At 32.3% G+C, this 22,433-nt stretch overlaps 1 protein-coding gene, 1 long non-coding RNA gene and 1 other non-coding gene across 3 annotated transcripts; 2 read left to right on the forward strand and 1 right to left on the reverse strand.

Moving 5' to 3' along the window:
* Window positions 1-4,094: 4,094 nt before the first annotated feature.
* On the forward strand, window positions 4,095-5,427 carry LOC133698762 (uncharacterized). Its single transcript, XR_009843188.1, has 2 exons — window positions 4,095-4,165; window positions 4,659-5,427. It is a non-coding gene; the product is annotated as an uncharacterized LOC133698762 (long non-coding RNA).
* Window positions 5,428-6,384: 957 nt separating this feature from the next.
* Window positions 6,385-7,337, reverse strand: LOC133698761 (putative phytosulfokines 6). Its single transcript, XM_062121805.1, has 4 exons — window positions 7,152-7,337; window positions 6,996-7,075; window positions 6,702-6,901; window positions 6,385-6,665 (listed from the first exon to the last, which is right to left on the reverse strand). Exons 1-3 carry the CDS (start codon window positions 7,246-7,248, stop codon window positions 6,791-6,793), a joined length of 288 nt encoding a protein of 95 aa, XP_061977789.1. The 5' UTR covers window positions 7,249-7,337; the 3' UTR covers window positions 6,385-6,665; window positions 6,702-6,790.
* A 4,531-nt stretch (window positions 7,338-11,868) lies between these two features.
* Window positions 11,869-11,949, forward strand: TRNAL-AAG (transfer RNA leucine (anticodon AAG)). The gene has a single exon. It is a non-coding gene; the product is annotated as a tRNA-Leu (tRNA).
* Window positions 11,950-22,433: the final 10,484 nt, after the last annotated feature.

Here is a 22,433-nt window from a genome sequence, read left to right on the forward strand (position 1 = left end):
GGGGTGAAAGCTAGAGGAACAGGAACAAGGTAGGAGCCAGCTCGTCGCTCTTTCTTTCTCCTGCTTCAATCCCCACTCTCTCCAAAGCTCCAGACAACACACTTCAATGTACACAGCTTCCTTCGTGATTCAAACTAGAAGAAAAGGTCTACAAGTTCTATGTTTATGAATTGGTATAATGCTCACAAGGAGATGATCAACTCAATTATTGAATTTAAATAAAACAATAAATCTATAATCACAACAGCCATCAACATCGTGCCGATATCAAAACATATAAATCATAGCAACCATACCACTACTTGTAAACTAAACCAGATGTTAAAGAGCTACAAACAAAATTGAAACCCATCACTGTCCCACATTTGAGCAGCACTGCTCCCTCCATCTCATAATCTTACATGCGTTTTTCTCTTCTCCTGCCAGTTCGCAGAAACCTCGCACCCCCATAGCAGCAACAATAATTACCAAGCACGTAAAGCATTTACTTTCACATGTTGTTATAGTAATATCCTTTCCTTTTGTCTTTCTTGCCTTTACTTAAGTTTCTTTGAAACCACCGTGGCTGCCGTCGTGTCTGCCTTTGTTGGTCGTGGCAGTCGTTTCCACGGCTCTAAAAGAACCGAACTGTCTCTGTACCTATAAGGCAGTACCTGACTTCTCCCTCTCTTGGATCTTACAACGGGCGATGATGTGTTATCCTCGTACAAATCCACCACCCAACTACACTTGCAACTCTTTTTAGACCCACTTGTTGTTTCTTCTAGTTTCTCTGAATCAGATTCTTTGTCTTCTAAATTACCCGAAAACATCTCTGCTGCCTCAATAAGAAGAGCCAAAGAATCTTTATTGGATTCGTTCTTTTCTTCGTGGCATGGCTCCAGTTTGACTAATTCTTTCTTGGTGTCTTCTTCTTTGAACTTAGTGATCTCTTGATCATCATTGACTGATTTGATTTTGCTGCTGATTTCATTGGGTTGGTTTTTGAAATTTGCGGTCTTTGAAATTTCTAAAGTTGTCTCATCGACCCCTTGAGATTCTTCTCCAGTTGCTTGAACTGTAGGAGAATCATAACCGACCTGGTCCCCAACAACCTTGACACAACATTCTCCTACTGACGAGCTCCTGTCAACCGCAAAAACCTCCATAGAAGAATCATTCTTTATACCCTTTTCAACAAAACTACAAGCACTCAATAAGGACGACTCCTCTGATGATTGATTTTCTTCATTATCAGCATCTGACCAAGCAGGACTCAAACCCATGTTCAAATCAATGTCAACACCTCTACTCTCCTTAAATTCAAGAATTTCACGATTCAAAGATGTTTCTTTTGAGATTTCTTGAGGTGGGCATGAAGTAATAACGCGTAGAATCTTTTGGAGGCACATTTGAGACTTGGAGAACCCATGGCGACTAGTAGTATTGATAAAGCGAGAAGAATCGCGTACCTGATTGCGATGGCTCAAGAATTGATACGAAGCCATTGATGAGACTAAAAGCAAGCAAAACCCTTAGTTTGTTGTTAACTAATCAATCCCTTTTCATCTCTCACCTGCTAGACTTTTCTTCTGCTTCTTTACATGCCATTCAAGATCACGAGAGATAGAGGAAGAGAGAAAAACAAGATAGAAGTTCTGTAGAGGGAAAGAGAGAGGAACCACAAGCCACAAGGCAAAGCACACTTCGGCCTAAAGACTTTTTTTCCCCTGATTTTTATATGATTCATGTCTTTAGCCTTTTCCTTGGAATTGCTGCGTTGAATGTTGATTGGTCATATGGTGACGTGGCATCACATTGCCATCCCATTATCTACGTGGTGTAATCCAATAGGACATTGATTCATTAACGTAACTAAAGCAACCGATCAACGTGACCGGATCTTTTGTTTTTATTTTTTTTGTATATTTTTTGGAGTCACCAGTTGCATTCTTGGGCGTTTCTCTTGTGCGTAAGTAGAATGATAGGGTCCTTTCTTCTCTGGATGCTCTCTACTGCTACAAATCAATCTTAAAATGGACAGGTCATGGCTCAGGATAACAGTTCTCAGACTTAATTCCAAGTCTAATTTCGTTAAAGATTTGAGTTGATATTGAGTAAATCATGAAATTATGGCGTTTTGATTTCTTGAAAAATTAAATGAAGTTATTTTGTCAAAAAATAATAATTTATTTCGATTTTATTTAGATTTAATGACGTCAAAAGATCTCATGTTTACGGTCTACAAGATTAGAGACTTGCATCATATTCAAGTGTGTAGCTTCAAATATTTAATGATTTTTTTTATTATTATTATTGTTTATGAGTTTTATTGAAGCTCCTATACTCTAATTTCTTCTCCCAGACTTCTTAAATATCTAAATTGATTAATCAGATGATTTAATTTTAAAGGCAATGGATTTGGAATAAATGTACTTGATTGACATTTCTTTTAAATCACGGGGACTTAAGCAGAAAAAGGTTAAAAGTACGGGACTCGAATATAAAATTTAATAATTTAAGCACCAACGTTATGATTGTCCAGTTCGTTGTTTGTGTGTGTCTTGGCTTGTCCGCCATGGAGGAGGTCCATTTCAACGCGTGTATACTGCATACTACGAGCACAATTTCTTTGTTTTCTTCGGGGGAATTTCCTCGCATTTGATTAATTTCCTTTTACACCTAGAAGAAGTGCATGGTCTCCCTGGTTGCAGGATAACAAACTCTGCTATGATAACTTGAAGTCATCGAGGAAGAAACTGAAACGTAACTTTCTCGGTTGGTTTTTTTTTTTAAAAAAAATTTAATCTAATTAGATAAGTTTTGAAAATATAATTTATATTATTTTATAGTATATTTTTTTTAAGTGAAAATCCTTTGAAGTTGAAATCTACATAGATCTACGTTATTTTTTGATTAATTTTTATCAAATAAATAGGATGATGAGATTCGAATTCATGATTATTTGGTTATCAAGACTTTGATATCATGTCAAAAAACAAATACAATCCAAAAGTTTAAAGTATCAGGTGAGATTTTCAAATATGATTTATATTATTCTCTAATATTTTTTAAAATATTTTTTATTTTAAAAGATAATTTTTTTAAAAAATTATTTTTAATATTAAAACAATAAAAAACATATATAAAGAATTTAGGACAAGGTCAAAGCCATTTTGGATCAAGATGCCATTAATTCGGAATAATATTAATTACTGGATGTGGGACTGTAATTTTTCACAAGAAGATTTTTCTTGGGAGGTATTGACACGTGGTTCGTCACTTTAATTTATCTGTCCAAAAGGAATTGGATAAAAATAAAAGAAGAGGAAGGACAATTTTTTATTTATTTTATTTATTTATTGCATGGGTAGCTTGGTGGGAAAAAAAGGACTCTGTCTGCTGTCCTCAGAATACTCTATCCTGCTTGTTTTTAAGATCATCGTATTCTGTCCAAAAGAAAAGACAACGATGTTCGAAACTGCCAGGTATAACAAAGTTAAATTTATTTTTTTCCCATTCTCAATATTTATTTCTCGTTCTTGTTTCAACTAGATATTTTAAAAGTGGAAATAAAATTTTCACAACTATTTTCACCATTCCATTTCTTGTTACTAAATGGCATTGGTAGTTGAAAATGTGTTCTGCCTTTCTTAACCCCTTTGATCATTAAAATTAATATCTAAAATAATTTATTGAAAACGTGTGAATTGATTTAGAAACATCCTTGAGATATATTTTATTTTAGTTTATGTGCAATTTTTTTATATTTAGATTAATATTATTTATTCTTCGGAATAAAATGATAGAGCAATATTAATTTGGACTCGGGTCTAAATGAAAAATATTTTTTTTCCTTAGAATTTGTATTCTGATTATAAATTACTTGTCCAAGATTAAGAAGATATTTAATTGTGGTGTATTCTACCCCCCGGAATTCGGAACCAAAAAGAAAGAAGACCTTTGAATGTAAACAGATGTGGACTTGGGCTAAAGCCCAACTTCTTGCATTCTCTTATAGATGGGCCTCTGCAACCATTCGATACTTCCAACATCTTATAGGCCCATAGCCCTCTCCAATATACGAAGCATTCCCAGATCAAAACGCGTACGGCCCCCCCCTGAAACGTAGTCCCGCGGCATTTCCCAACGTAAGAGATCGTTGGAGACCGCCGTGCTTGGCAAGGTGATTTCTTCTCCTTGACTTGATTTTGAACTGAAAATAATTTTCAATTTAGCTTCAAATACTCTCTCTGTGTCCGCAATTTTTTTGCTGAACTTGCCTAGATTTAAGAATTAATTACATGATTATGGGTGATGATCGTTTTTTTCGTGTATTTTGAAATCTGCTAACACGAATCTAAATTTTCTGAGACAAGAAGGAAAGATGCCTGCGCTTTTATTAGTTGATGATTTACAACAATTCTCATCATCGATAATGATCCAGTGCGTGATAATGATTTTACTGCTACGAATCAGCAATTGGATTTCAAAAGCAGTGGCAGTGACTCTCGTGATCATTTGTTCAACATTGATATGCTTGTTTTTATCCTTTCTTGTTTCTGCATATAATAATGATTTTACACATGTTTCCCTTCCATATTTGTTTCACTATCAGTCACATACTGGTCTGGTTCTCTTCACAAATGATTGAGGTTGGCAGACATTTGAAATTGCAGATCTTGCTTCGAACATAGCTGATGAATCCCATCTCTGAGAAGAACTGTCTTCTAAATTCTTGGAAGGAAAATACAATTAGTGAATAGTTAGCTGAAGGAGAAACTTTGGTTAACAAGCAGGCGATGAATTGAGTTAAAAACTGTTATGTTAGGATTTAGGCACATTTATCAATCATATTTCGATGTTAAAAAATGAGGCGATTTACTTTTACCTCAACACTTTGCATCTACATTAGTCGCCTTGTTTGGCACACTCAAACCCTTTTGATATCAGAGTTAGCGGAAAGATAAAAGCTATGCATAGTACTCACCAAAGAGAAGGATTTTGGCTGAAGAAACTTCCGAGCTACCAAGAGAAATTGCAAATGGTGAGGTCTATTTGTGAGTTATTGATAATTTAAGTTGTTGAGTGGTAGGGTTATTACCTAGTCATGGATTGGCAACATCGGGTAACAGAGTGGACAAAGCGAGCTTTATGGTCCCTGAGAGCTTTACTTAATGGAAGGAGGAGTGTGACATGCCACTGGCGAACGGATTCATATCAAGGTAAGAGATTGGAATTGCAAACTTTTCTTCCCATACTCTTTCAGTATCAACGGCGGAATTAGAAAAACATAAACTAAAGTTGGTGCACCATCATGGAACTGGACCCTTCATCCAATCCTTGCACAATGGGTCATTTGTCATCTATCACTAAAGTAGAAAACTATTATCACAATGCTTTTAACTGCTATTAATAATTCTCACATGAAAGGGATAAAGTAGATAATGCATGACAACAGGCTGCATGGCAAGGAAAGATGCTCTATTTCTAAATTCACCATTCCCAAGTTGTGGTCCTTTGTTTAAATCAAAGAAGTTGGAACAAATAGAATATGGATTGTGGGATTGTACAGCTAATATGGAATCGAGCATCTAATCTCGCTTTCTTTGACTAGTTTAACTGTACGTATAGGTCCAATACGTGTTTGGCAGATTAAAACCCGACAGGAGCAACCTTGAATGGAATAAAACTTAGAATCACAATTGTGTTATGTAGTCCTCCAAAACCCTTTTGTTTCTCGTTTTTATTTCTACACGTCACATGGATATGAAATGATCTTCCTTTTCTAGTTTGGATTGCATTTGAAAGAGCAAGGTCATCATGTAAGAGATAGATCATAAACATAGCTCGACCAAAAGTAGCATTACCAAGGGAAACAGGATATGAAAACATGTGGTCTTTAGAGAGGTAAATCTTAGGGCTTGCATACTGGAATAATGTTAAGAAAGCTTCATGTTTATTGTTTTATCGAAATCGGTTTGGGAAGGGATGTGCATCAAAACTGTACCCATTAAGCACATGATGTTAAACTGTATAATTTCCTCTTGATAATAAGTGCATGTAAGATGCGGAGTTAATTAAGTATTTAAGATGATGCCATGAACCGTGAATGCAGTTGAAATCCGTGTCTGAATGCACTGAGCACAACTTCCCAACTGTCTATTGTATTTGCTTTAATGCCCAAGCCCAAATTCACCTAACAAGATTTCAATACTTCGGCAGTGCTTTTCATACGTAGGTCTGGACTCTGGAGCAAATTTGGTCAGCATTCTGGCTTTTAACCTTTACTGAAATTGCATGCCCACTCCGTCCTTTTTCACTCTCTCTCCATCTCTCCGGTGAAACTAGTGGACCATGGTCTAGAAATACTAAGAAATCGTAGACTCGCCTCACATAGAGAAATTCATAGAAATAAGCTTTAATTGCACTTAATTGTATAGTAACATTATCAAGCACACACAGAAATCTCTGTTCAGAAAAAGACTAGTGGTTTACATTTTCCTTCACTGAAATTGCAATTTTTTCCTCTCTTTCTCTGGTGAACACTTGGGGTCATTACCACAGCAGTACTAAGAAAACATAGACTAACATAGGTAGACTCGTCATTACAAAGAGAGATTTGCGTTGAACTGGACATAGCTGACTTAATGTTGTTGTCATTTTGAGGAGAAGACTATAGCGTGTATATATATATATATATATATATATATATATATATATATATATATATATATAATATGTAGGGGATTTAGACCTAAGTTGGACATGGAAAACCATGACACTTAATTCAATTTATGAAGTTGAAGTGTCAGGGCTTGTGATGCTGGGTGTAGATATAGTCCAAGTGAGCCTCTGCAATTATCCTTCTCTTGAAACATTCCTCATCTCCACCACGACACACCTCTAACCCCATTAGCTGCTGAAAATATATAAAAAAACAAGAAAAAAACTTATATAAGCTGTAGTTCATTTATGAAGAAATCGTGACAATACTGAAAAAGGTTGGAGCTTACATTCGTTATCAATTCACTGTCCTCCGTTTGCGTAAAAGTCCCTTCGCTGGTGATTTCTTTCAGGTTCAAATCCTCTTTCCCTGCAAAACATGCAAAACTTCAGTTTCTGAAAACAGCAGACTATTTCCAACAAAGTAGGTAGAGGAGGAAGATTACCTTGTTTGCTTAATAGAAAACGCGCAGATAATTTTGAGGAATGAACAAGGACAAGAAGGAAGAGGAGAAGAGCTTTGTAATGAAGGGTTTGCTTCATGGTTTTAGCCTTCTAGATTCTGGTGCCCACAGGCAGAGAGTTTAAGCTTATAGAGATGGGGGCTGGGAGTTGGGGTGGTGGAAGAAGAAGATAGGCGCATATATATACATGCAGCAGCAGAACGCTGTAAAAGAGTTCGCAAAAAAGGCCGTTGCATGACCTCACATCGTGGGACCGCCCTCCCTCAGTAAACTGCACTCCAAGCTGTGTGCTAACACCATTATTTGGATTAAAGAGAGAAAAGCTTTGGTCACTGTCTGCCATAGTGGTCTGGGCAAGGTCTAAAGACTACAAAAATAAATGCACTAGTGGTTGACAGTGTCAACAAGTCAACCTTTAGACATGAACACAGCTGTTGCCCATCATCACTTGTTTTACCTTACACAAGCCAGTGACACGTAGCTGTGTTTAAGATGTTTGGTCTTCATATTTAAACTATGAATAAATATATCATAAAAAAGCAAAAGCATTTCTTTAGAACCCATGGCTGGAATTGCCCCCGCATGTTAAACAACTACAATAGTGGCAACACCACCAATGGCTTCAGTGGCAGAGTCCTTTTCTACTACCATCGACGCTTGTGGATTTGTACCAAACTCCTTTTCTTTATAAGATTGTTGGACTAAATTTTGAGATTTTCTATGTACTCCATCTCTATCGCTGCTAGGCGTGCAAGATACTGAAATTTCTCTCATTTTTTTTCCCTTTACAAGGGCAGCTTAGTCCTCTGTCAGTGATCCATTGATAATCACGTATGGTGGAATGCCACCACATTTTTAGAGTTTTCCAAACTTGATGTTATCCCTTATCAACAAGGTAAATAGAGTATTTTAAAATCCATCTTTAGAAGATTTGAATCTTTCATTTGTTGCTCTAGGAGTAAAATATTCCGCAAGAAAGCAATTTGCTGGGCTTGGATTGTGTGAAGGCTTATGTTTATTGAATCATCTGATTCTCTGGTGAATTGAGCTGGAATATTGAAGGTTCATGTCTGCTAGTTTCAGACAAATCTGAATAGAAAATCTTGATTTAGCATGAGAAGCCTTTAGACTATATTCATGTTACAGTGGTAGTAGAATATCGATGTGACATTAGCATCGGATAGTGATATCCTTGTTTTTTTATTTGTATATTTAAATTAACCATCAATGATGTGCATGTTCAATTTATTTAGATCCGCGCTTTCCTTCTTTTTTTTTTAAAAAAAAAAAAGATTTTGAGAGATAAATGATAATACTTGGGCAAGTCTTTTTTTTTTTTCCTGGGAGGCAGTGAGCATAAATGCCACCCCTGTATCATTGGTTGCGTTAGCAATATCATCATGCGGTTGGCAAAAAACAGGGCATTCTATCATTATATGAGACATTGCTAGATAATATTTCTCCTTACACTAAGATGTTATTATATTTCCTTGTGCTCAAAAAAGGAAATTACGACAATTTCCTCATCGCATATAACAAATGCATTCTACCGATTAAATCTCTAGGGATAAAATCTCATGAGAGAAGGTCTCTAATTTCATATGCTAGACAAGCTCTCCCCAGCCTGTGATCTCGTTTAAGGCACGATTATAAGACACATATTATAGGATAAACGGGTTAGTTTCTCTTTTTTAAACATGACATTATTTTAATTTTATTTTTAAGTCAAATTATGTTTTGATTAGATTGACCACTAAATAGGTCATTTTTAAATTGACTTTTTTTAAAGAAAAAAAAAACAAATTGATATAGATTAAAAGTTTGATCGACTCTCTGAGCCAAACTAAACTTTATAACTATGATACTGTAAAATACAAGCTTATCATTTCGTTGTAAATTTCGTAGGAATAGAGAGGGATGCTTGGGTTTTTTTCTTTTCTTTTTTCATGGCAATAAACTTGTGCCCACATATTTTAGGTGCATAGTTTGGTATTAGGGTCGGCAGCTTTTGAATGCAGCATGCATATCTTTGGTTATATATGGTATTGTGAGAAGGATTATTTTTTAAAATATTTTTAGTTTAAAAATATATTACAATATATTTTTTTAATATTAGTATATTAAAATAATTTTAAAAATAAAAAATAACTTGAAGCAAAAAAAAATATTTCTGAAATATAAAAAACAAACAAGAAAAAATAATAATAAAGATGTGCTGATTGGCATTTTATGGTTCCAATAAATCAACCAGATCCCTTGTAGAAAAGGGGAATATATGGACGTGACATTCCTTCGGGAACAGCAAAGATAAAATTGATTGTTCATACATCCATTTTTGGCTCTTTGCACCGCACATAGCCCCCCCCACCCACCTTTCTTTTTCTTTTTTTCTTGTTTTGTAATTTTTCAAACAACTCTTTCTTGACTTGCCAGTCTGAGGGTCTCTCGATAAACTTCAGGCACAGAATCAATAAAGCAGTTCCTCTACCTCTCTGTAAAAAGCCATCAAGATTCTACTGACGATGTGGTTTATACTCTATGGAGTTTTTTTATTTGTCCTCTCTAGATTACCTGACCCAAAAGAAAATTATCTTAGCGGGGCAATGGTCCATTCTGCTTTGATTGATGATTCTACTGTCCAAGGAGTTGGTTTCATGGGCCAGCCTGTAAATGTAATTGGGCTCTGTAAACCCTTCTCATCCCTAGCTGAACAAGGCGAAGACACTTCTGTTGCCTGTCTGTTATGCTGTGCTTGTAGGCATCATCTCCTTTAACCAAGAAAATGATCCCTGTGGTGACAAAAGCAGACTACTTGACTCGCGAGCAAGACGATGTTGCTGTGCATAATAGTAATCAAGGGATATGACCCATATCGGAGCTCACGAGACTGGTGATTATTAGAATATCAAGAGCAAAATTCAAACCCTGAATCTGCCTCTATTACTAGCTTAATCTTCAGGGTCCGGGATTGTTAGTGCCGGCAGCTTGTTTGAAAATGGGTAAAAGAGGACAGACACATCGTAGAGATCAAGGGCAAAGCAGATGGCCAAGATGTATATATTATATGGTAAACTTGGTGGTTGAGTGGGGTGAGCTTTTTCATTAAAGAGCATGCAAAAGCTTTCTTTTTCTGCTGTTAGATTTCCTTTTGCTTTATACTTCTGTCGGAACCACCCAATGCTGTAGGGAAAGTTCCTGACTCCAGTGCATGCCATTTCCCTTTTAGACGGGAGTGGTTTGTTTTTTTTGTTTTAAATTGATATTCTTTTTTGTATTTTTAAAATATTTTAAGTATACTGATATGAAAAATAAAAAAAAAATAAAACATTATCATCTTAATATATTTTTAATTAAAAATTATTTTTATAAAACACCCTACACCGCACTATGCACACACGTATACCTAAATCTCCGAGCCTTTTTTTTAGCATTCCCATGGTGATGGTCTATAAGGATCTTTCTCTTTCGCTCTACTTTCTGTGCACTTGCGGCTTCTCCAAGTAACATGACAACACCTTCTTTTGCCTGTGGACGCATAAAGACACATGGGAAATTTGGAAAAAAAAAATGGATGGGAGGCATAGATTGGCATAAAAATTACAATTCAAGGACTTGATTGCACATTTTTCATGATACGAGCCTCAACATGGCACTTCCATGTATCTGAATTCCCGTATTCCCTTTCGAGATTTGACGGTAAAAATCTCATATGTTAATTGTTGTAGGCTCCTGTTGAAGTGTAATTTGAATGAATTAAATCAGGCATTATACGTCAAGTCCACAGTTCGATGGCCTAGCTAGTCCCATCATCGAATGTGCCGCCAGTAAGCCCAAGCATTCCTCGAGTCCTTGTCTGGTCGTTGTTTACACGCTTTAATCTTCATTGACCATGCCATTACCATTCTATTATAATTAAGATAATTGTGGTGTCAAATCCGACAAGAGGTGCCTTGAACTTTCTCTTAATCAGCCAACATAATTAGTGCTAATTTGTACCTTCGATGCCACTTAACTCTTGTTGGTTGTTTAATTCTTGATACAGTCATCGTCACTCATGGTTAGTGGTGGAGTTTTGCCATTTTTCTTGTGCTCATGCTAGGCATGACCTTGGACATTTGGTATAAAGCTTTTTGTATGAACAATGGGTCCCCCTCGTATGTGCTTTATTAGGCCAAATTAAAGCTCCTCTGGATTGGATTAGGCATTGATTAGCTGGAGGACTGGTTGGTTGATAAAGATAGACTTGATTAAAAAATAGTTACATATTATTGTTTTTTATTTTTTAAATATATAAAAATAATATTTTTTTACTTTTAAATTTTTTTTAATATTAGAATATCAGAACAATATGAAAATATATAAAAAAATAATTAAAAGTAAAAAAAAAAACAAAATAAATAATTATTTTTAAAAAGCGCTTGACAAAAGTTTATATCTAATCAAATCAGAGGTTACATTGGAACATGCCAAATTTTCTTGAAAGTGCCGGCCATCGGTAATTTTATATCTAATCAAATCAGTAATTTTAATATTTAAAGTGGGATCGTTGAATCAGGACACTCCAACTCAGTAACACTCATATAGTCTTTCACTGACAACAATCGAGTTTTAAACGTGTTAAATGCCTTGCAGCTCTAGTACGCAGGACATAGCTGTAAGAAATATATATATTCTCATAATACATCTTGTCTTCAACAATGTTGAGATGGCCGAGTTGGTCTAAGGCGCCAGATTAAGGTTCTGGTCCGAAAGGGCGTGGGTTCAAATCCCACTCTCAACATTATTATTATTATATTTTCCAAAATTTTAAATTCTTTTGAATTGCAAATATCAAATCAAATTGATGTTGCTCAATTTAAAAAGAAAAGAAAAGAAACAAAATGCCTTCATTACCTTAGAAACAAAACGGGAGTGGGCTCAATTCACTGTAAAATATTTTTGGGGTTATTATAACGAAATTGTCTTTGTGGTCATTTATTCAAGAAAATTAAGTTTATTGGAGGTGTTGATGTTTTTTTTTGTCACAATAAAATTATTATTTTGCCTTCAAAATCAATAAAATATAAAATTATTGATTAAGGGTTTTGTTGACTTTGCATAAATTTTTTAATAATAAAAATACATATTTGCCCTCAAAGTCAAATAAATTATTATGTTACTAGATAAGAGAGTATGTACAATGCAATAGCATCTTTAATATTGGAAGAGACAAAATATAAGCTTGTCATTTAGAGGTATTTTTGTACTTTCTTATGATATTTTGTGTAATTGTCGGGGTCGTTGGCAGCATTTTGATATTTTTATTTTTTTGAATTTTTTAATGTTTAAAACTGCCAGAGCACACTCGACAAGTCCCAACACGTGGATGCCACCCGACGAACATAACTCACCTTCCTCTATCTCCCTGGATATGTCGCCTTGTTTTCTTCCATTTAAAGCAATATGGGTAGCTTACGATGGTCAGATTATCGTTGATGATCATTTGATTTTTATTTTATTTTCTCTTTTTTCTAACAAGTAATGTACATCATTGTTCTTTGTTTTTTACTTTTCAATTTCAATCCTTGTTCTATTAATTTTTTATTTCATTTTTTTTTTATTTATAAAAGTTTTTATTCTTTTCAATTTTAGTCATTCAGTTACAATTTCTCATATGTTTGGTTTTTCATTTTGGTCCTTTTTTTTTTCTTTCAATCTCATCCTTTAATAAAATTCTCTGTTGTTTTTTTTTCCAGTTTGATCCTCATTCTTTTTTATTTTTTTATTTTTATTAAAGCTATTTCTCAGTTCAATTAAACCTTTTAATTGAGATTTTTTTATCCCTCTAATTAATGTTTTTTCTCACCCTCATTTATTTATGCTCATTTTGTGTAATTTTTTTTCATGATTTCATCTTTTAACATTTAATTTGATAGGCATTCAGTTTCGTATGATCGTTTTGTTTCGTGTTAGCTTTTTTAAAAAAATATTAGTTTTGTGATTATCTTTAGTTTTTTCTATGGGTTTATCCTGGTCTCATGACCTAGACCACGATTTTTGCATGTTTTTTTTTTAATTTTTTTTAGTTGTTATGTTTTTATTTTTTTTTCAAGGTATTTTCTAATTTATTTGTAATGTTTTTTTTTATATAGATGAAATTGATTTTAAAAAAATATTCATTTTTAAATTATATTGTTGATGACGTGAGTTTATTCAGTCAATTTCATTTGTGTTTATCTTTCAAGTCATGATTTTTATTAAAGTATGGATTTATCTTTTATTTATTTAAAAAATAAGTTCAGTAAACACAATCGAATGCATGTCTTATTTTATATTATAAAATATCTTAATCATACTTGTATAGAGTTTTCAATTTATACTTTGAAATTTTTTATATAAAAAAACATGTTAAAACAACTTGCATATCCGGTATTTAAACAAAAAATAATGGTGAAACATAGATTAAATGGCTAGTCCACAACATATAATTTGTGGCTGTCATAGTCATTGTTTATCAATTATCATCCATATAAATTAAAATAAGTTGATCGTTAAGGTTATTTGATATGGGAGAGTGTTTGTTTTTATAGTTTGATTTGTTTTTCAAATTATTTTTATTTAAGAAAATATTAAATTAATTTTTAGATTTGTTTTCGATCTAAAGTATTAATATAAAAATAAATAAATAAAAAATTTTAATTAAAAAATACTTTTAAAAATCAACCTATCTAAGTAATAAGTAATAGTTGAATATAACACCGAGGTTTCTAACCCAACAGTAAAGGCAAGGTTTCGTTGTTTCTGTCACCTGGGTTCGAGCTTTAATGTGTATGTTTGTCATCCTCGTGGTGTCTTACCTGTTTATTGGGCTGGCTTGTAAGGTGTTCAGTGAATCCAGGGATTAGTTGTGGTGCGCGTAAACTATAGCCTGGACACCTCGGCTTAAAAAATAATAATAATGGAATATATGATCTAAGCATCAACTTCAATATGCATTTCAGTGGGCCCCTTTCCTTATGAGTAATAACTACTCTTAAGATTTTCCGGGAAGAAAAGAGCCATTTGTGCAGTAATGAAATAACAATAATAGAACTTGACAATTACCATTTTTCTGCAGGCCACTGTCCACTTGTACTTAGGCTTGAACATGCTGCGAAGTCAGAAGACCCATAATCACTTAACACTACCATTTTAGCTATCTCTGTTTTTTTTCTTCTAAAAGTTGACGATAGCTTCCATTGATTTATCAAAATGAGCACCATAAAAATCACATATCCGACTGAAAAACTATATCCGATTAATTTAGAACCTTCCATGGAAAATCTAACTCTTTTATTACAAAACAACAATATAAAACATTCCTCTGTCTTCTATTGGACACCAAGAAATATTTTAGTACCTAGAAAAAAATTATTTAAAATAACAAAGACAGATGAACATATCTCTCTCTTGTATTTTTCGTTTTAAAAATATAAAAAATATTTTAAAGATATTTATTTTGAGTTTATATCTTTCTCTTTTTAATTCTATCTCGCCAACAAAATATGTTTCTGTCTCATTTATCTCTCGAGACAATAATTATATGTTACCTAAATACTCCATTTGGTACCCAGAAAATTGAATAATTCAAGTAAAAAAAAATCCATTAGCCATGTACTAAATAATTGTGTTTTCCTGTAGGAGATGACATTCCAGGGCTTCCATTGTAATTTGCACATGTTTTCGTGAGACATGCAATCGGGCCCAAAAGGCCCGTCAGTCCTTAGATAAGTGAAAGTGTAAACTATGCATTGTCTCTCGATTAGGGATCACAATGCTGTTCGGATTCGGTAAGAATTAATCATATCCGATTACAATGGGTTGTGTGTTTTTTTTTTAATAAAGATAGTTTTATTTAGTATTGTGATAAATTTTTTAAAAAATATTTGTGATTATTATTAAATATTTTCTATAAGATATAAGAAAATATTATGTTTTTGGTCTTATTTTTCAAAATCCATTCCATGGAAGAGTATTGGGCCTCACATGCTAAGCGTAATGGACTGTTCCATGGAAAAAATATTTTGAAAAAGTAAAATACGAAAATGAAACACAAAATATCTCAAAGTAGAAACCGCAGCATAAATATTGTCATAAGAGGCTGGCAATACCAAATTGTCTCGAGCGAAACCTGGTTTTGACTAGAGAACTGCCAGTCCTGAAAAAACAAAGAAAATTTGGAGAGAAAAAGTCAGTGTACTGTTTCAAAGTCCCTGAGCTTTAGCTCAACAATAATCATCAGAAGTTGGTGACAGCTTCGTGGTCATGACACCAACAGTGACTTTAAATAATGTTTGCTAAGTCCGAATCTCTCCTCTTGTCTTTCTTCGTTGGGCATCTTCCATGTTCCTATTTCCACGTAAATTAATTAGCAACAACATATTCCTGCCTCTTTTCATATTATTTTTGCTTTACAAATGACCTTAGAGAGGTTATTAATTAAGCTCGAGTCATGTTATATATCGCAGTATAGATAGTGTAATACAAATGGTGAGATCACTACCGCAAAATAGATAAATGTAAACATAAATATTAAAAGAAAAATTCCGTCAGTATATTGCGATGAGCCTTACTATTAAAATGTTCAATTCTTGTATCCATTAGTAAATACTGATATAAAAATTATGTCGGTATGTACCAAAGGAATGATATATGGTATTACAGTGGGATACAAAAAGACAAATCATATAGTGACATGACATTTTTACCTATAGAATGATTGGTGGAGTTATTGACGAAATAATTATGTCAGTAATATCGTTGGTGATGTTTAATTTATGACATGACGATTGATCATCCTCTCCCTCTCCCTTATTTTTCATTCTTTCTTATGCCCTTTTTTTCTCGCAACAAACAACCCTTCCCTTTCAATTTCAACACAATCCAACCATTCACAACAAATCGGACCACCATAACGCTCAGTTTTTCAGCATCCGTGTTTTGATTCAAATTTTATTAAGGATTCTCCATTTTAAATAAGCAAGTCTAACTTTTTTATTTGAACTCGATTTTAAAATGTTGATTTTTTTTTGTAGTATATATATTTTGTTTGGGTATTTACATGTTTTATAGCTTTTTCTCATACAAATTTGTTGTATGGATTTATGATTTGTACATGCTAGGATTTGTTTTAAATTTTGTAAAATTATATTTGTTTGAAAATTGATGAAACTTAAGTCAAATTTCTGATTTAGATATTTTGTGATGAAATAAATAATGACTTATTTAACGAGTTTGTTCTATATTTTATTAATTTTATTGCCGAGTTGAAATTTTTGATAAATGTGTAAAAATTTAAATTTTTGTAGATAATTGATGCTAAATTAAGAGTGCTATTAAAACAGATTGAATAAATTTGAGTTAAATCAATATTTTTACAAATTATTTAGTTAACTTAGTTAATTAATACATGTTGTTATCATTATTTTATATATATTTGATATAAGTAATGGATGATCGTTCATAGATATATACAGATTCACTCCAAGGGTCGCGGATGATGAATTATTATAATGGAGTTCAGAGTTTTATGAACTATGCATTATCTAATTCAAGAAATATTAGTGAAGGAGGTATTAGATGTCCATACAAGAGGTGTAAAAATAAAAAAATTTCTCGATTCAGATACTATAACGATGTATTTTCTATAAAAAAAGGTTCATGGAGAAATACTTGTGTTGATATACACATAGAGAACCATATATTCCTCACGATACCATGGTAGAAAGGATAATTAGATCAATTTTTAGTTTTAGCTCACGATACCATGGTGGAAAGGATAATTAGATCAATTTTTAGTTTTAGCAACATTCATGGAGATGTACACGATAATATTAATCCTTATAAGAATATGGTTATGGATGTGATGAGAATGAATCGGGGTCATGTCAGTCAATGTCTAATAGTAGATGAAGAACATAATGGAAAGATGTTCAACATCAAGCCATGTCATGAATTAAGTGAGGTCGGTTATGATAAAATTTTTAAATGGACGAGAAATATTTTACCTAAAGAGAACAAACTGAAAGAAAATTTCTATATTGCTAAGTCTATGATGAAACCATATCTAGATGTTCTTCATGTTGTACTGCCTTGAAAATACATGTGGGCATTCTCGTTATAAATTTACTCGTGGCAGGGGAATGTCTATTGTTATACAAAGAAAATTTAGATACTTCTGAATCATATCTAGATTATAGAGATTATTCAAGTCATTAAAATTTGCTAAGCACATGACATGACACTAATGATATGATATGATAAATAAAATGATGGTACGATGAAGCCTTAAAATACTTTTAAAAATAAAATACAAAAATGAAACACAAAATATAACAGGGTAGAAACAACAACATAAATATTGTCAAGAGAGGCTGGCGATACCAAATTGTCTCGAGCTAAACCTGGTTTTGACCAGAGAACTGCCAGTCCTGAAAAACCAAAGAAAATTTGGGGAGAAAAAGTTAGTGTAGTGTCTCAAGGTCTCTGAGCTTTTAGCTCTACAACAATCATCAAAAATTGTTGAAAGCTTTGTGGTCGAGACACCAACAGTGACCTTGAATAGTGTTTATCAAGTGGCTAGCTAAGTTCGAATCTTTACTCTTGTCTTTCTTCTCGTTGGGCATCATCCACGTTCCTATTTCCACATAAATTAATTAGCAACAACAAATCCTGCCTCTTTTTCATATTATTTTTGCTTTACAGATGACCTTAGAGAGCTTATTAATTAAGCTGGAGTCATATTATATATCACAATATAGATAGTGTAATAGAAATAGCGAAAGCATTACTAGAAAATTCATAAATAAATATAAACAAAAATATTGATGAAAAAATTCTATGAATATATTACAATGATATTTACTAATAAAAAATTTTATCCCTGTATTCCATGATAAATACCAATAAAAAAATTCTTGCTCTTTTTAATTTTCACTTGTTTTGATTTTTTTAAAAATCAAATTAAATTTTGACAAAACTCAGCTTGGATTAATAAATTAAGTTGAACGGATTTAATAACCATTGAAATATCTATTTCTTGCTCTTTTTTCAACGTCAATATTATGAATGTCTTTTATGGCACCACATTACGTAAGGTTTCACATGGATAAGAAAACCCAAAAATAATCACAATTAATGCTAACCATTTCTATATCTAAAAATACTTTGATATTTGAATTCCCACATAAGACTACACTACTAAATTATATAAATTATGTGTGTTTGGAATTGTAAAGTAAAGTGTTTTTAAAAAGTTTTTTCATTTAAAAATGCATTATTTTTTTATATTAGTGCATTAAAATAATTGAAAAACACTAAAAAATAATTGATTTAATATTTTTTAAAAATAAAATATACTTTTAAAATCTATCTAAAAGCATAAGTTACACCCTCAGGTGTAATTTAAAATCCAAACATTGTTATCTCAAATAGACATTTAACTAGCAGAAAGAATCAAAAGATGACAGTCATACATTACTAATTTTCTATAATGGAATTTGCATGAAAGGTTTGGTGGAGTAATTGGATATTCAGGATTATGGTAGTGATTGTTTTTTAAAGTAGTTTTTTACTTGAAAATAAATTAAAATAATATTTTTTAATTTTTTTTTTTTACGTGGGTATATTAAAAAAATATGAAAACACACAGAAAAATAAAAAAAATCAATTTTTTTAAAAATATTTTTAAAGCACAAAAATAAACCAGCTTTAAATAAATTCATTAGGTCAATGGAGTTAATTTCGTGCCAAAATCTGAGTCCTAATTAATTGATATTTATGGGCATGTCATATTCTGGCAAAATAATGTTCGGTGACCGACGGATCCCCTACGTTAGCTGCTATGCACATATGATATCTATAAATTTGTTAGTGTATGGCTTTATAGATAAAGAAACTGTGTATAAATTCTATTTTTTAGATGAATTATGCATATAAGTTTCTTGTTTTGTCTTAATATATATAGTCTCAAATCCCTTTATCCTTAATCATACAAAAATTTATCTTGCCTTATATGAAATTGTTTTTTTTTAAAAAAATTTCAAGTGTCACCATGATTGATTTATCCCGTAATTAATTTATCATTTTCAATTTGACAGATATTGCAACCCCTACACCAATAATCTGCCATCGTTGCTTGAGAAAGTTAGTTGACACGAATTAAAAAGAGAAGGATCGTGAATTTAATACAATTAATATGTTGAAAAATTTATAATAGAAAATAATATAAATTATATCTTGAAATTTTATCTAACAATTTAAGTTATTGGGTTGAGATAATTTCTTAACATAGTATCAGAGCATTCTTATTTATTTGATAAAAATTAAACACAAGGTAATATAAACTTGCGCAAGTTTCAAACCCATCAAGTTTTTATTTGAGAAAGTACGTTAAAAATTAATATAAATCATATCTTGAAATCTTATATAAAAACTTAAATTATTAAGTTAAATTGATTTTTTATAAAATTAACAACAAAATCATCGATCATCCATGCTTCCAACAATTCTAGACTGCTAGCTGTTAAATTCACAAACAAACAATAAGTGATGCATGGATTTTATTTAGCAAATTATTATAATTATTATTATTTGTTTCAATATCAGAGATATTTTTCAAGTCAAATGTTAATTTAACAAGATGAAGTGTATCTCTAAACTATAGTAAAAAAAATAATATTTAATCTGCAACTAAGATTTTTATAAAACTTTTTATCTCATATTTGATATATTTAAATCTTGATGATTACGAAAAATGTATATCATTTTAGTCATCAAACCAACCTTTATGTCTATCATTAGTTAAAAACTCTCATGATTATGATGACGAGTAAACTACTTTGTTTACCAAGAATTAAGAAAATAAATAAGAAAAATATTGAAATGTTACAACCATAGCTATGAGAGGTTATTTTCTCCATTCCATGTGAGACTATATACTACAATATTTAATACATTGAATTTTTCCTATAAATAAAGATTTCAGTTTAAAAAGAAAATAAAATAAAAAAGGAACTGGCCACATGGACTAAGCAACGCGTTTGAAGATGCGTGTGGAAAATCCATTTGAATTAACGAGAAGAAACAGGAATTGAAAAGAGAAATTAAAGATTGTTTTTTGCCGTACAAAAATGTTTTTATAAAAATTTATTTTTTATATATGATTAAATTGTTTTCATTAAAAATTAATTGTTTTTTTAAATAAAACGAGAGAGAGAGAGATGAGGGGAGGAAAAACCGACAGCATCAGCGAGAGGTGAGGGACGCGTCACTTAAAAAAACAAGTGAAAGGAAAGGGTAGAGGAGTAGCTTTCCACCACTAGCAGCAATAGCTAGCACATCCTCACCTACCACCACACAAACTCACACGTGTACACTAACACTCCTCCCTCCCTCGTCACGCACTCTCTTTCCCTTACCAAACCCTCTCTAATTATTTTCATCACTTTTAATTATTGCTTAATCTCATTTTCCCACCAGTGTTTAATGAAAAAAATGCATTATTATATAAATTGTTGTAGAGTATATAATTCCATCATGTATCATAATTCATTTATATTTTTATTGATATGAATATCTAAACTAATTTATGTGAATCTTAACTAATTATATATACCCTGATACATGATTAATATAATTACGCATGATTAATATAATTATGTAATATTACTAAGAAATTTATAATGTCAATCATTATTGTATATAATGATGTATTTTTTTAAGATGTAACAAAAAAAAAACAAAAAACTAGGATCATCCATAAATCAAATATTTATCCTTAAAGTTATTTGATCATTTCCTTTTAATTTTTATATAAAAAGAAAAAAACAGGTGATGATTTTGGATGTCAACATGGGTTTGAGCGTGACATTCTTTCTTCTTTTTAGGGCATTAATTCTGGAAAACACCACTCTATTTAATTATACATATAGAAACCACACCTCAATATTTGATGCAAATTAATAGCCAATATTCAAGCCATTTGGCTTCATTATTTCTGCTGGAATTGAAGAAGTAATTAATTTGAGATATATATATATATATTTCTACTCCACCTAGCTATATGTTCGTGGGAGGAAAAACACTTGGCAAGAAAATATCATGAGCTCTTTGAAATCTAACGCTAGGAAAATAATATATATCATTAAATATGATCTACCCTTATTTTCAATATTTGTTTGGTTGGTGTAAAAGCAAGAAACAGAAAAGGAAGCTATACGTTTCCATGGCGTGACTTGCTAACAATCAAGGCTTGAGAGAGATCGAAACTCCTCTTGGTTGGTGGGGAAGAGGAAAGTAATTAATAAAACCATAGAATTTAGTCAAGAAGGATCGCTGCACGTCTGCGTGCAAATTCCCATTATGCTCTTTTTTCAATGAATTCAAACACTCTCTCTTCCCCACCTCAAACAAATACGAGTTGATATTGCTGTTCATATGTTATTCACTCCATGATTATACCCATAACGTACGTATAGCCCTAGACAAACGTACACTATATATTATAATAATATATGTTATTCCCTGTTTTTTGTTTTTCTTAGTGTTTAATCCAAAATCATGCCTAATTAACACAAAACAAAGTATATACACCATGTTAATATGGTGCGGTTCCATTCTATGCAACTCTTTTACAGACCATTTTGGTTGACGAATTTGGATTGTAGATACAATATTTTATTTTTATTAAATAAAAGCAATCCACGTGTCGAAGAAATGCATATCTCGATGGCAAATAAAACAGAATAAAATATATTCCTTTTAATTAAGTGTATTCGGGCTGCCTGGCACTCTGAGATTTAAATCTGCTATGAACTACCTACCTGCTCATTTCTCTGGTAGACTAAGCTGAAGATACATTGAACTGTCTCCCTTGTCTATTGGTGGATATTAAAAGCTGAAGATACGAATTTGGCATGTCCCCAAATCTTATTGGCTGGGGCGCTGCTGGGGCACCCATTTTCAATTATTCTTGGCTCTCCACACCCAAGCTTCTGGGCTCGTCGTCCCACATGTATTTAATCTAACTGTGTCAGTTTTCCAGAATCCAAAACGACATAGCTGGACATGTAAAGGACACCCCATCCTTCTCCCTCATTGGTGTCTGCCCTTGTGTAGCTGTGTGGTAAATGGTAAGAATGGTAATGCCCTTTTCATGTCTGAGATTAGTTTAGCAATGGTATTATTTTTTAAAGAGTCACGCATGAGTTAAATGCTAGGGTTTTTTATTATTATTATTATTATTAT

Source organism: Populus nigra, chromosome 7 (assembly GCF_951802175.1).
Source record: "Populus nigra chromosome 7, ddPopNigr1.1, whole genome shotgun sequence".
Taxonomy (NCBI): Eukaryota; Viridiplantae; Streptophyta; class Magnoliopsida; order Malpighiales; family Salicaceae; genus Populus; species Populus nigra.

Bases quoted from the DNA above. Each gene is read 5' to 3' on its own strand.
- LOC133698761 (XM_062121805.1), bottom strand. From the start codon at position 7,248: ATGAAGCAAACCCTTCATTACAAAGCTCTTCTCCTCTTCCTTCTTGTC. The intron at 7,076-7,151 runs GTAATCTTCCTC...CATGTTTTGCAG, and splicing joins TTTTCTATTAAGCAAACAAG to GGAAAGAGGATTTGAACCTG. The intron at 6,902-6,995 runs GTAAGCTCCAAC...ATATATTTTCAG, and splicing joins ACAGTGAATTGATAACGAAT to CAGCTAATGGGGTTAGAGGT.